The following is a 14,681-nucleotide window of genomic DNA, read 5'->3' on the forward strand; positions in this document are numbered from 1 at the left end:
TACTAAAAATACAAAATTAGCCAGGCGTGCTGGCCCATGCCTGTAATCCCAGCTATTCGGGAGGCTGAGGCAGGAGAATTGCTTGAACCCAGGAGGTGGAAGTTGCAGTAAGCCGAGATTGTGCCATTGCACTCCAGCCTGGGCAACAAGAGTGAAACTCCGTCTCAAAAAAAACAAAACAAAATAAAAAAACAGAGATCCATATCAATAAAAATCGGGTGCTGGTGGGCAAGGAACAGTGCCAGGCTCACCGAAGAAAAGTGGTGGAGTTGGAAAATGGGGGAGAGTCTCCTGACTTGAGCAGCTCGTCCAGGGCCTGGTAGGTCCCCACCACAAAGCCCACGAAGCCCAGGATGCTGATCAGGGCGTCCTTGAAGATGGTGAGGGGGCTCATGCCCTCTGAGTAGAAGGTGGTGACCTCCAGGAGCGGTGGGATGATGAGGGCCAGGGCGCTGCTGCTCACGGAGCCCACCAGGGAGATGACCAGGTCCAGGCGGGGGATGAGGACGGCCAAGATGCCTGCAGGGAGGGGATAGGGGACAGATAGAGAATTCCAGGTTTAGCCAAGCTTTGAAAGTTTCTTCTTAAAGTCCTCTTCTTGGCCGGGCACAGTGGCTCACACCTGTAATCCCAGCACTTTGGGAGGCCGAGATGGGTCAATCACTGAAGGTTGGGAGTTCAAGACCAGTCTGTCGCACATAGTGAAATCCTGTCTCTACTAAAAATATAAAAATTAGCCGGGTGTGGTAGTAGGAGCCTATAATCTTAGCTACTCAGGAGGCTGAAGCAGGAGAATCGCTTGAACCTGGGAGGTAGAGGTTGCAGTGAGCCAAGATTGCACCATTGCACTCCAACCTGGGTGACAAAGTGAGGTCCTGTCTCATTAAAAAAAGAAAAAAAAGAAAAAAAAATCCTCTTCTTAAAAAATAAACCAGTTGTTTCGCAGAAATTCAATTACAGAAAGAAAAGTTGAAAGTCCTCCAATATCCCTAATCATATTCCCTAGAAGTTACACATTAAAAATTCAGCCAGGCATAGTGGCACATTCCTATAGCCCCAGCTATTTGAGAAGCTGAGGCAAAAGGATCCGAAAGTTCAAGGACAGCCTGGGTAACATAGTGACACCCCATCTCAAAACAACAACAACAACAACCACAACAAAATTTGGAGTGTCTCTTAATTGTATTCATTCATATTGTTCATTCATATTGTTGGGAGGAAATGTACTCATTCAAAAACTTTTCCCCTACCAACTTAGAGTCAGTGGTTGGGGGCCTGTGAATGTAACTGACAGTAGGTAAGATTAACGAGAGAAAAGACAAAGTGTGTTTATAAGCTCCAGAGTCTTGAGATGAATTGGCTTCCAGAACAGCCAAAGACACCCCCTTAATACGGGGAAAAGGAGGGAGGAGGAAGGGCTTTTATGGAAGAACAAATGGAAGATATGACAGTTTCAGATAAAATATGTGAAACAGTTAGTTATTCCAATGATAATGCTAAGTTTCTTTTCTGGCTCTAAACTTCCCAAAGAAGGGATTTATGGCAGCTGTATTTTTCAGGAGGTCCTGCTTACATCAGCAAAAGACGATTACATAAAGTTTCTTTCTGCAGCTTCTTTTTGTTCAGATGTTTTTAGCTTAAAATAATCTTTATGCTACCAAGGTGCATTTTGGACCCTTACATATCCAATAAAACTTAAGCTCTTACTTAATAAATAACACTAAGTAACAGTGCCGGGAACCATTCAAGCTGTTTGGAATATATCAATGTACAAACTATCAAGGTTTGTACTATGAAAATTTGTATCAATGTACAAATTTTTTTAGAAGTCTTGTCTTTTTTTAAATGCCTAGCATTTTAATAAATAAAAATAAATAAATTAAATAAATAAATAGCTTTTTAAAATGCCGAGCATTTTAATAAATAATTAACATGAGTATGAAAACCTCTTACTTGCCAACAATTAGAATATGAAATTATTTATATACAAAGAGATCTTCAGTTGGAAGAAAATCCACAAGGTGTCTTTAAAGAAGTGTCTTCTCCAGGTTTTACATACATGTCAGAAAACACCTAACAAAGAAACAAGAAAAGCTAAAAATTTTGAAATTGTGTTTTTTTAGCAGGATGTTTTACAGACCTGGGCTTTTACATTTTTTATTATATTTGATGAAAAATGTTCCTGGTCATCAAGAAGTCCCAGGAGCCGTGAGCAGGCCTCCTTTGGAGGAGTGTGGTAGAACAGAACAGGTCTGGAAGGCAGGAGTCTGATTCTTTCTTGTACGGCCTTGCCCAAGTCCCACCCCTTCCTCAGCTTGTTTCCTCAGCTGCAAAATGGAGATGAAGGCTACTATCCTTTTAGGTATTGTGATTCATTCTGCATAGGACATAAAAGTCTTCAATGAGATTTTTCATGTAAAGCATTCAGAAAAGTTATCTTTGCTATTACTTCAAGTTATTTACTCATACATGCTAATTGATAATGTATGAAGTGTAGTGTAGGCGTAAGGGATTGTTATCTTTATACTGTGGGGTAAATTCCTTGATCTATCTGGAATCTCTAAGATACTGGATGGTTCCTGCCTTCAAGGTCAAACTGAGAATGAATCACTTCAGAAGAAGAAAATCAGTGTCGAATAAATGCTGTGGGCTGGCCTAGAAAAGCAAGAATCAAGAGCCACCTCAGCCAGTCAGTCTCAGGGGATCCAGCAGCTGCTGCAGGCCAAGACACAGCCACTGAGAAGGTGTCCAAGTCTGAGCAAAAGACATAGAGGCTGAAGCAGGCCAAGGGGGCAGCTGAGGCTGAAACTGAACAGCACCGCCTGAAGAGGGAGAAAGAGTTCAAGACCAAGGAAGCTGCAGCCCTGGAATCTCACAGTGGCCGTGGCACTCAAGTGGCACAAGAGGCTCAGAAGAAGAGAATCAGCCTCCAGAACTACCTCCAGCAGAACGGGGGTGAAGGCTTGGCTAGCCTCTTGGCTTTTGTCTGTGATACCTGACAGAAATCCATGCAAACTGCTGCATAAATGAAGAAGAGTAGGAGAAAGAAGTGCCTGTACCATGGACTGGCATTTTAGATGCCCTTGAGGAATATGAAGTTCAAGTTATATTCTTATGAAAAGGCATTACATGATTTCTGTATATTATGTAGCAGGTCCCTTCACTTCTCAGAGAATATAAAATCTAGCTTCTTTGTACAGACTTAGAACTTATCTATAGATTTTCTTTTTACATCGTATTTCCTAGAAATTTAATGGGTATATGTCATCTGTTTTCCCATGCCTTTTAGCTCGAGTAACAAATATATCAATTCAGTGTTGACTTTGTCTTTCTTTTATCTAGTAAAAAAAAGTCATTTGAAGAAAGAAAGAGATTAATCATTTTTTTCCCTGTAGTGTTTTCTTGAGCTGTGTCAATCCCTTAGGCTGAACACCAGGATTCTAACTATGAAAAAGTAGTAAATAGTTATTTGTAATCTGTGTGAAGCAGCAGCCACCCTTAAATTAGTCCATTCCTGCTAATGGTTAGAATAATGAATACTAGTATAACTGTTTGGGCTGCTTTTAGTTTCTCTTAATTAAAATTACTAGATGGTAGAATTCATGAACTTGTTACATGTTATTACTCGGTGTACTGATAATCATCTAAAAGTAACATTTTGTCATGCAAAAAAAAAAAAAAAAAAGAATTTCCTAAATGTCCATGGGCAGATGAATGGATACAGAAAATGTGGTTTGTACATACAGTGGAATACAATTCGGCCTTAAAAAAGAAGACACTTTTGCAATTACAATCAAAAGGCATCTTAGGGACAGCTGGGCCACCTCTACTCTATACAGGAATCTCTAGCCATCTCCTTTGGCCTCTGGTGGAATACTTGCAGATTGGGGTGCTCCAGGTCATGGGGGCTGCTGTGAGCCGGGGAGTGGGAATGACTTCAGCCAACAGGCAAGCACAGGGCCGTCCAGGGGCCAAGGAGCCCCAGCTGATTGTTGCCGATAGGGAATGTGACCCCAGGCTTGCCCAGTCATTTTATAGTAGCCCCACCAAAAAATTTTAAAAATCTGCATTTGTATGGAAGATTGCCCACATTTTAAATGTTGGCCCACATTTGTACAACATCATGAGGTTCAAACAACACCTGTTGCCAAATTAGAGTCCCATTTTCAATGTCTGCCCTGGAGGTGAAGGGCACTGGCTCTAGACTTATATGACTTGAATTCAAATCCTACCTCTGACACTTTCTGGCCAATTATTAATCACTCACTGCCTCAGTTTTCTCTTTCATGAAGTAGGGTTTATCATAGTTCTGCCTCATGAGAATTGTTGTGAGGACTGAATAAAATATTATGAAATCTAGACTAGAAAGAGCTGAACACAGTGCCTGGCACACAGTAAGTGTTCAATACATGTCAGTTCTTATGATTTATCTATTTATTAATGTATTTATTTGAGACAGGGTCTGACTCTGTTGTCCAGGCTGGAGTGCAGTAGTTCAATCTCAGTTCACTGCAGCCTCGACCTCCTGGGCTCAAGCAATCCTCCCACCCCAGCCTCCCAAGTAGCTGGGACTATAGACATGGGCCACCATGCCTGGCCTGGCTTCTTTTTTTCTTTTTTTTTTTTTGTAGAGATGGGGTTTCACCATGTTGCCCAGGCTGGTCTCAAAACTCCTGAACTCAAGCAATCTGCCTGCCTTGGCCTCTCAAAGTGCTGGGATCACAGGCATGTGCCAGAGTGCACAGCAAGTTCTTACAATTATTGTTTGATAAGCTGTGTCAATCCCTTCGGCTGAACACCAGCAAATCTGTCTAATTAGGTACATGTAAGAATGGGGTTGTCCTTGAGGCTTAGATGAGTGAACACTTGTAAAGCTTTAGAATGGTCCCTGGAATACAGTAAGTGCTCAGTAAATGCTGATTGTCATGACTGCCCTCTACCATCTGGCTAATTCTTTTTTTTTTTTTTTTTTAAGATGAATCTTGCTCGTCGCCCAGGCTGGAGTGGCACGATCTCGGCTCACTGCAACCTCTGCCCCACCATGTTCAACTGATTCTCCTGTCTTGGTCTCCCGAGTAGCTGGGGTTACAGCCACATGCCACCATGTGTGGCTAATTGTTGTATTTTTAGTAGAGACAGGGTTTCCCCATTTTGGCCAGGCTGGTCGGAACTCCTGACCTCAGGTGATCCACCCGCCTTGGCCTCCCAAAGTGCCAGGATTACAGGTGTGAGCCAGTGCATCCGGCCCATTCTGGATGATTCTTGATAGCCCTCAGAAAAGGTCAGCAGGAACACTGCACTCTCCTTTCTACTCACATGTCAGGCAGACCATGGCAAGGCGAATGGACAGATCCAGAGGCAGTGCCCAGCGTGTTGACACCCGGGAGATGGCAAAGGGGATGATGATTTCTGCAGGGACGTAGAACTGCAGGGCATAGGTGCACAGGATGCCGGCAATGTAGAGAAGCTTCACAGACTGGTACAGCCTGCAAGACAAACCACAGCGCTGCTCTCCATGGCCACTGTGTTCCTCCTTGGAACATTAACCTCTGACCTGGGGACAATGACTTGGGCTTTTGTTTTCCTTTCTGAAAGTGACTGAGAGGGACTTTCTAAGAGTCAGGAGGGAGTCACAGCACAGCATGCAGTGAAAATAGAGGGAAGCTTTCCTGATTCCGCGGAAACAATTGAAAGGGTCATTTCCAAATGAAATAAAAACCATCTTGAGCTTGAGTATATATTGCATCTTCGCAAATCACTACCATCTGATGCTCAATCTTACGTTTTAGAGAAGAGAGGCTCAGGCCAGATTCTTTGCCCAGGGAGACACAGATGATAAGTGGCTAAGACCAAAAGCCCTGGATCTAAAAGACTCTAGTCTTTTGTGATCTGTCAGTCCTTAGGAATTCTCCGAATTCCCCAAAGCTCTTGGCACATAACAGTTGTCTCTAGTTGGTTGAGAGAACTGCAGAATCCCAAATTCTTGGAGGAAGTGACAGTTTATAAATAGGGCTATGTGGAAGTTAGGGGGAGTCAGGGTGGAATACAAGGAGAAACAGGGTTACTTGCTGGCCTCAAGCTAGGGGCAGAGAGTGTGTGAGGCTTCAGGGGATACTGAGTTCTATCTAAGTTTTTTTCTTTTTGATCTATTGAGATGTGACTATTTTCCTTCAGTTCACTAATGTAGATGCGTTTCCATGTTTAATAAATGTGTGTGTGACACTGGGCACAGTGGATCACGCCTGTAATCCCAGCACTTTGGGAGGCCGAGCGGGGGTGGATCACCTGAGGTCAGGAGTTTGAGACCAGTCTGACCAACATGGCAAAACCCTGTCACTACCAAAAATACAAAAATTACCCAGGTGTGGTGGTACACACCTGTGATCCCAGCTACTTGGGAGGCTGAGGCAGGAGAATCTCTTGAACCTGGGAGGTAGCGGTTGCAGTGAGCCGAGATTGCGCTACTGCACTCCAGCCTGGGTGACAGAGTGAGACTCTGTCTCAAAAGTAAGTAAGTAAGTAAATAAATAAATAAATAAGTGTGTGTGTGTGTTTGGCCCATTCCTTAAGAAGGCTAACTTCCACATTACTGTGTTTCTTGCTCACACTAGTCCTGCTGCCTGGGCACCCTCTCATTTCCGTCTGTTCAAACACCTCCAAGTTTTTGAAATTCCTCTCTTCTGAGCAGGTACCACAGCCAGATGCTTTTAGACACAGCCCAACTTAATCCGCATGACAACTCCGGTTTATAAATGAGGCAACGGAGGTTCAGAAAGGTGAAGTAAATCATCCACTACCACAAGCTAGTAGGTGGTGCAACTGGAACTTGGACTCAGGTGTACCAGAATGGTCCATGTTTGGAGAGAGTTGACCTGCTAGACAATGAGTTTCCCTGTTGTCTCCTTCCGATGTGCTTTCTTTCCTTGGAAATCCCCAAGGCCTGTTTGCTACTCTGGAGAGCTTCTTTTTCTATGTTATAGTTTGTGTCCATACACTATTATCTGTCCCTCCACCATTACCACCGAATCAGGAGCCGATGAAGACAGTGAAGCTCCAAGGTCATAGTCTACTCATATCAGTGCTGCTTGGCATCTGCTTATAATTGGCATGCAATAAATGCTTGATGAGTGACTTTATCATCTTGGGAAAGGAGCCCCAGTTAGGCAAATTAGGGCTCCAACTGACTGTGACTCTCTGCTTGAGAAGACCCAAATGTCCTTTAATTAATAACATTACCTGGTGTGGGAGAAAATCTTGCACAGTGGGATGTGGGTTCATGTGTCTGTTCAATATGGAACTGTTGAAGTCTGTGGGGGCTATTGCATGAATTGGGTATGTTAGAACACAAAACTTTTACAGATTCCAGTGGCCTTCCCAACTCGTTTTGCTTGTTTTTTCTGAGACAGAGTCTCTGCCACCTAGGCTGGAGTGCTGTGGTGCCATCTCGGCTCACTGCAACCTCCACCTCCCAGGTTCAAGCGATTCTCCTGCCTCCGCCTCCTGAGTAGCTGGGATTGCAGGTGTGTGCCACCATGCCTAGCTAATTTATTTATTTATTTATTTATTTGAGATGGAGTTTCGCTCTTGTTGCCCAGGCTGGAATTCAATGGCACCATCTCGGCTCACTGCAGCCTCTGCCTCCCAGGTTTAAGCGATTCTCCTGCCTCAGCCTCCTGAGTAGATGGGATTACAGGCACCCACCACCGTGCCTGGCTACTTTTGTATTTTTAGTAGAGACGTGGTTTTGCCATGTTGACCAGGCTGGTCTTGAACTCCTGACCTCAGGTGATCCACCCACCCTGCCTCCCAAAATGCTGGGATTACAGGCGTGAGCCACCAAGCCTGGCCTGTTTGTTTTTAAGAGATAGGGTCTCACTGTGTCACTCAGGCTGGAGTGGAGTGCAGTGGTGTGATGACAGCCTTCTGTAACCTCAAACTCCTGGGCTCAAGTGATCTTCCTACCTCAGCATCCCAAATAGCTGGGACTACAGGTATGAGATATCATGCTCAGCTAAGTTATGGTAATTTTTTTGTAGAAGTGGGGTCTTACCATGTTGCCCAGGCCAGCCCAATTGGTTTTTGTTTTCCATTTTTTTATCTGGTTACTCTGACTTGGGGAATGTGAACCACTGGCTGTGGCAAACAAGACTATGGGAAGTGTGGCCACCCCCGACTCCTCTCTCTGTCTCTTGCCATCTCCCAGTGCCCCTCCCTTCTCTCCTTAGGAGACCAAGGGCTCTCACTTTTGTCCTCTCTTTTTAAGTCACGTCCTCCTTCAAACTAAGATGTCAATGCTTAACTCAATTTGGGAGGCTGTTGTTGAAGGAGGAACTCCCAGGACAGAGAATCTGGAGACCATGGTTCTAATGACAACTCTGCTTCTTCTGTGGGAGGCTCTCTAGACCTCGGTTTCCCAGCTGTGGAAGGGAGGAGGAAGTGATCTACAAGTTTCCACCTATCCCTGGGTCCCCGCCACCTGACAGCCCATGAAGATACCAGCAGTTAGGCAGGTTAAGGCTTATGCTGGCCTTGATGTCATCTCCAAACCGCAAGTAGCCCAGAGTCGCGATGCTGATATACAGGGAAGTGACGATGGACATTCCCAAAGACAGGATGGCTGGGAAGTGGCGGGCATTCTTCATCTGGTTTTCCAGAGGCAGAACCTACAGAAACATCACAATGTAAGAAGGAGAAAGAAGGAAAAAGAGAAATATGAACATAAAGAAAAATGGCATCCTACTTCTGGATGTCTACCCCAAAGAACTGAAAGCAGGACCTCAAAGAGATATTTGTATACTTATGTTCATAGTAGCATTATTCACAATAGACAAAAGGTGGAAGCAAGCCCAAGGGTCTAGCAACAGAAAATGGATACACAAAATGTGGTGTATCAATGCAATGGAATGTTATTTAGCCCTTAAAAAGAAGGAAGTTTTGTCTCATGCTACCCCACGGATGGATCTTGAGGACATTATGCTGAGTGAAATAAGCCAATCACAAAAAGACAAGGACTGCCTGATTCCACTTATATGAGGTACCTGGAGTAGGTAGGTCCAAAGAGGCAGAATGCTAGTTGGGAAGGACTGGCATGAGGAGGGTATGGGGAGTTATTGTTTAATGGGTACAGAGTTTCAGTTTTGCAAGCTGAAGAGTTCTGCAGATGAAAGGCAGCAATGGTTGTGCAATAATCTGAATTTACTTAACATATATGTATACTCGAAAATGGTTAAGATGAGTAAATTTTATGTTAGGTGTGTTTTACCACAGTTAAAGAAAAAAAGGAAATAAAAGAGGAGGAAAAAAGGTAGGAAGATGAGGGTAAGGAGGAGGAAGGAGATAAAAAGAAAGGCCTGGAGTCACCTGATGAGCCCTGGACCCTTAAGAGCTGGAAGGGCCCTGAGATTTTATCCAGACCAAAGATCTCAACACTGGGTCAGCTAGATCTGGCCAGCAGATGCATTTTGTTTTGACAGCACAGTCTTTGATAATTGAATATGAATGCCTTTAGGCTCAACATTCTTTTCCCATTCACCAGGCCCTCCTCCCCTCACCCTGACCCACCAGTGAATAATACCTGCCTTCCAAAGGCATTTGTGTTGGAAACTCCTAATTCCAGTGCAGACTCCCCTCACCCAACCCCATCACTGTACAGTGGGGAGTCTGAGACTCCAGGAACAAAGGGCGCTGGTGGCAGCTGGGACCAGACAGTGCTTCCTGGTTCTGCCAGCAATGCATTTCCCCACACCCCAGGTTCTCACTTTTCTGTTCTCAGAATCCTTCTTCCCCTAAATGCATACCTGGTTCTAAGAGAATCCAAGTTGGGGCCAGTCTGCCTCTTGCCGGTTGGGCATTTGAAGATCTCTTCTGTCTTTGAAACCAATCTTCCTGTCTCTCATCCCATAATTTCCTCCTCAGACTCTTACTGTCCAAGAGACCACCCCTACCTTCTCCTACTCCTTGTTCAGGCTGTGTGCTAAGCACTCTCTACATGCACTATTTAGCTAATCTGTTTTCTTATGTGAAAACGGGCTCAAATGAATTTCGTTTTGTTTTGTTTTGTTTTTCTTTTTTGGAGAGTCTCACTCTGTTGCCCAGGCTGGAGTGCAGTAGTACAATCACAGTTCACTGCAACCTCTGCATCCTGAGCTCCAGAGATCCCTCTCACCTCAGCCTCCTGAGTAGCTGGAACTACAGGCACGTGCTGCCATGCCTGGCTAATTTTTGTATTTTTTTGTAGAGACAGGGTTTTGCCATGTTGCCCACACTGGTCTTGAACTCTTGGGCTCAAGCAATCCTCCCACGTCGGCCTCCCAAAGTGCTGGGATTACAGGCGAGAGACATCACACCTGGCCGAATTTTGCAAATTTTGTGGAGAATTACACAAGCACAATAATGGCACATCAAAGGCTTAGTAAATATTGGCGGTTGTTATTTTTTAATACTGTGAAGACCATAACTCTATGAAGGTGGTACCTCCATAATTCTTGTTTTACAGATGAGGAAAACAAGGCTCTGAAAGTGAGATAACTTATCCCAAGTTGCAGAACCAGAAAGTGTCAGATTCAGGTTGTAGACCAGCGCTGTTATCCAAAGTCCAAGTACCTGCTTCTACTCCTATAGCAATGGGTATATTTGTTACTAAGGAATTTAGTATCTTTTCCCTTATACGGTTGAATTCTTTTCTGTCGTACATGCAGACTTCCAGCCCTGAAACTCCCTAACCCTCCCTCCATTCCAGGCATTTGGAAGATGCTTGAGGGCAGTGTCAGGCTGGGTCATCCCTGTGCCTTTCCACTTTCTTCTGGATTAGATCTAGTTGCAGCAGGTGCTCAGGAGGATGTTTGACGATTATACAATAATTGTATGGAGAGCAGACAATCCAACCTGAGCTCTTGCACCCTGCAACACAATTTTGTTGCATATATTCTCAAGGCCAAAAATGATCTTTCCACAAGGCCTGCTCAGACTCGGTAGCTGGCTTCCTTTCTTTCTCTCTCTCTCTCTCTCTCTCACTGTCTCTTTCTCTCTCTCCACAGTCAATCAATCAAAGAGATAAATGGCTGTTGACATCGAGTGGGAAGGTCCCTGGACTGAGAGTCAGATGTACTAGGCTTTAATCACATCTGCACAGTTCCTAGCTGGTGACCTAACTGAAGTCCCTTTCTCTCTCTGGGGCTGTCCCTCTTCTGTAAAATTGGAGACTGGGCTAGAAGAGTTCTTCTTAAGATAATTTCAACTAATACTAAGAATCACCAGCACATAGTAGGCATTCAAGAAATACTTACTGAACAAACATTGTCATCATTTTATAGTTGGAGTGTTAGAGTTCAGAGAGTAGCCCCGGCCAAAGCAAGATTCCAGCACATTCTGCCTCCAAAGTCACTTGCTCAACCACTGCACTCTGCTTCTGTCCATGACTACTCCAAATTCTAAAAACAAAGTGCTTCCAGCTCCATGTAGATGAAGTAAGCACACTTCACAATATCTCTTTCACTAATTACGACTAAAAATCCTGGATGAAATACATAAAGCAATTGTGCACAGGTTCTCAAGAGTAAATAGTAGCAGGTAAAATGGGGAGGGAAATCAAAAAGAAAAAACGACTGTCATGGTGGTGAGTTTCCTGATTTTGTTTCTTCCCATATGTCCCAGTTTAACCTCAAGGGACACCCAAATCTTAGAACTATGTGGTACATACAGACAGAAAATAACGCAAAGAGAAACTTCTTTTTGGCCAGATGACTTAGAATAGGGTCCCCTGTGGGATGAAGGGCATGGAGAGAATCTCTATTTTTCTGTTTCTTTGTTTTATCTCCAGGCCGAGACCTCAAGGTAAGTCCCAGTCACTAAGGCAAGTCCCAGTTACTAAGCAGCATTCTGGTGTATCAGTGGCTGTAGTGGTCACACAGGCACCCAAAAATCTGAGATAAAAATCCTCTCTACACAGTAGTACTAGGAAAATGGGCTTTAAGAGTCTGAAGAGTGTGGGAAATCAGGACTGGCTACATAATTTATGGGCCCCAGTACAAAATGAAAACGCAGGGTTCCTTAGTGAAAGATGGTTCCAGCAGAGCGTTAAACTAAGTGCGAGATCCTTCTGAAGGTTGGACCTTATGTGGCTGCATGATTCGCCTGCTCATGAAACTGACTCTGGAAAGAATCACTATTAGGCTTTTTCTTTCTCTTTTCACTCATTGCTCATCCCCAGAGGCAGACCTGGTCACAGGAAGTACATGAGAGTGTAGGAGGCTAAAATCCTGGCTTTCTAGCCAGAGGATGGGAAAAAGAAGCCACTGTGAGCTGGCGAGTGTCCAGCAAAACACAGAGGAGAGAAAACTGGAAAAAGCAATCTCCTAAAATCTGTGAATAATATCCTGGGCCCAGCCCTGAGCTGTACGTGTGTGGAACTGATGGAGGCATCAAAGCAAAGGCTTTGAGAACGGAACTACTGTGTAGAGTCCTGTCTGCCGATTGGCACTAGGTGGCACATGAGCAGGGTAGAGCCAAATATCACTTTACCGGCTTTGAAAACTAATTGGATATTGGAACCATGGCCCATAGAAGGTGAGCAAGGACTTATGATCTGAATCTAACTAGGTAGATGGTTTGCTAAAACCAAAAATCAACATTCTGAAGAGGATTTTAACAGGATCCTGAGTCTCCTAAAATAATATTCACAATGCATAGGATACAGTCTAAAATTATTCAACCTACAAAGAACAAGAAAAATCTCACCAACTTTCAAGAGAAAAGACAACAGATGCCAACCTTAAGATGACTCAAATGTTGGGAATATTAGGCAAAGACTTTAAAGCAGGTAATATAACCATACTTCAAAAAGTAAGGGAGAATGCTATTAAAATAAATGGACAGATACAAGTTCTTAGCAAAGTAGAAGCAATGTAAAAGAAACAAATGGAGATATTATAACTGGAAAATAAAATAAGAAAAATTTAAATACCTCACTGTAGGGGCCTGATAGCAGAATGTAGATAACAGAAAACAGAGTCGGTAAATTTGAGGATAAACAGGAATGACAGAATCTGAACAACAAAGAGCAGAAAGACTTTTTAAAAAAATGAACAGAGCCTCAGAAACCTGTGGGATATACAGCTGACTCTTGAACAACATGGGTTTGAACTGTGCAGGTCCTCAAATAAGTGGATATTTTCAACCAAATGCACATCAAAACTACAGTATTCATGGGCTGCAAAACTTTATGTATGGAGGGCTGACTTTTCATATACTCAGGTTCTGCAGGGCCACCTGCAGGACTTGAGTAGGTGCAGATTGGTTATACACTGGGTGTGTATGTTTAGGGGAGGGGGGAGCGGGGTCCTGTAACCAATCTCCTGTATATACTAATGGATGACTATATATCAAAAAGTCTAACATTCAGGTTATTGGGATCTCTGATGGAGAAGAGAAAGAGATTGGTAAAGAAAAAAAAAATCTGAAAAAAATAATGGCTGAAGTTAGGTAAATTAGATAAAGGACAAACTTTTACAGATTCAAGAAATCCTGTACAGGGCAAACTGAAAGAAACTATATTAAATATAATACAGTATAATGCCTGATTAGAAAAGATTTTTAAAAATTATGAAAGCAACCAGAGAAAAACACATAGGAGAACAATGATTCAAACAGTTGCAGATTTCTCATCAGAAACCACTGAGGGCAAAAAGGAAGGAAATAATATTTTCAAAATGATGGAAAAAAATTGTTCACCTAGAATTCCATATTGTGAAAAAATATCCTCTAGGAATAAAGGCAAAATAAAGACAATCTCAGATCAAGAAAATGAAGATAATTTGTCACTAGCAGACCTGCTTTAAAAGAAATGTTAATGAAGGTTCTTCATGCTGAAGGCAAATGATGCCAGAAGGAAATGCGATTTCAAGAATAAAGAAAGAGCAATAGAAATGGTAAATATCTGAGTAGATATAATAGCCTGTTTTTTCCCAGTAAGTTTATTACAAGGACTATGTATGACTATTGAAAGCAAAAATGATAACATTGTTGGTGTTTCAGTGTGTTTAGATACATATGGCAATACAACATAAAGGGGGAAGTGCCCTATACAATTGTAAAATGTTGACAGTTTACTAGCAGTGATAAAATATTAATTATCTCAAAGTAAACTGTGAAAACATATATTATAGTACCTAGATAAACTACTAAAAGTACTATAGAAAAAGATATAGTCAAAAAGTCAATAGGCCAATTAAAGTGGAATACTATAGAACTATAGTAATCAAAACTGTGTGGTTCTGGCATAATGGTAGACTTATGATCTTATAGACCAATGGAATAGAATTGAGAGTACAGAAATAAACCTATACATCGGCGGTCAATTGATTTTTGACAAGGGTGTCAAAACTATACAACATGGAAAGAATAAATAGTCTTTTCAACAAATTGTGCTGGGACAACTGGATAACCACATATGAAAACATGAAGTTTGACCCTTACCTCATACCACATGCCAAAATTAACTCAAAATGGATCAAAGACCTACATGTAAGAACTAAAACCATAAAACTCTTAGAAGAAAACTCTGAGGTAAATCTCCATGACCTATGATTTCTTTCTTTCTTTCTTTCTTTCTTTCTTTCTTTCTTTCTTTCTTTCTTTCTTTCTTTCTTTCTTTCTTTCTTTCTTTCTTTCTTTCTTTCTTTCTT

The 14,681-nt window shown here is 42.7% G+C and overlaps 1 protein-coding gene across 1 annotated transcript in view; it reads right to left on the reverse strand.

Annotated features, from left to right (window-relative positions):
* The window catches only part of SLC36A2 (solute carrier family 36 (proton/amino acid symporter), member 2), a 32,478-nt gene continuing 17,797 nt past the window's right edge, over positions 1 to 14,681 (reverse strand). Inside the window, exons 8-10 of the mRNA XM_011931625.1 lie at positions 8,497 to 8,663; positions 5,317 to 5,486; positions 1 to 519 (exon numbers count right to left, since the gene is read on the reverse strand). Coding sequence (XP_011787015.1) covers positions 248 to 519; positions 5,317 to 5,486; positions 8,497 to 8,663 — 609 coding nt within the window. The 3' untranslated portion in view covers positions 1 to 247. The remainder of the gene's footprint in view (positions 520 to 5,316; positions 5,487 to 8,496; positions 8,664 to 14,681) is intronic.

Source organism: Colobus angolensis, unplaced genomic scaffold (genome assembly GCF_000951035.1).
Source record: "Colobus angolensis palliatus isolate OR3802 unplaced genomic scaffold, Cang.pa_1.0 Scaffold90, whole genome shotgun sequence".
Taxonomy (NCBI): domain Eukaryota; kingdom Metazoa; phylum Chordata; class Mammalia; order Primates; family Cercopithecidae; genus Colobus; species Colobus angolensis.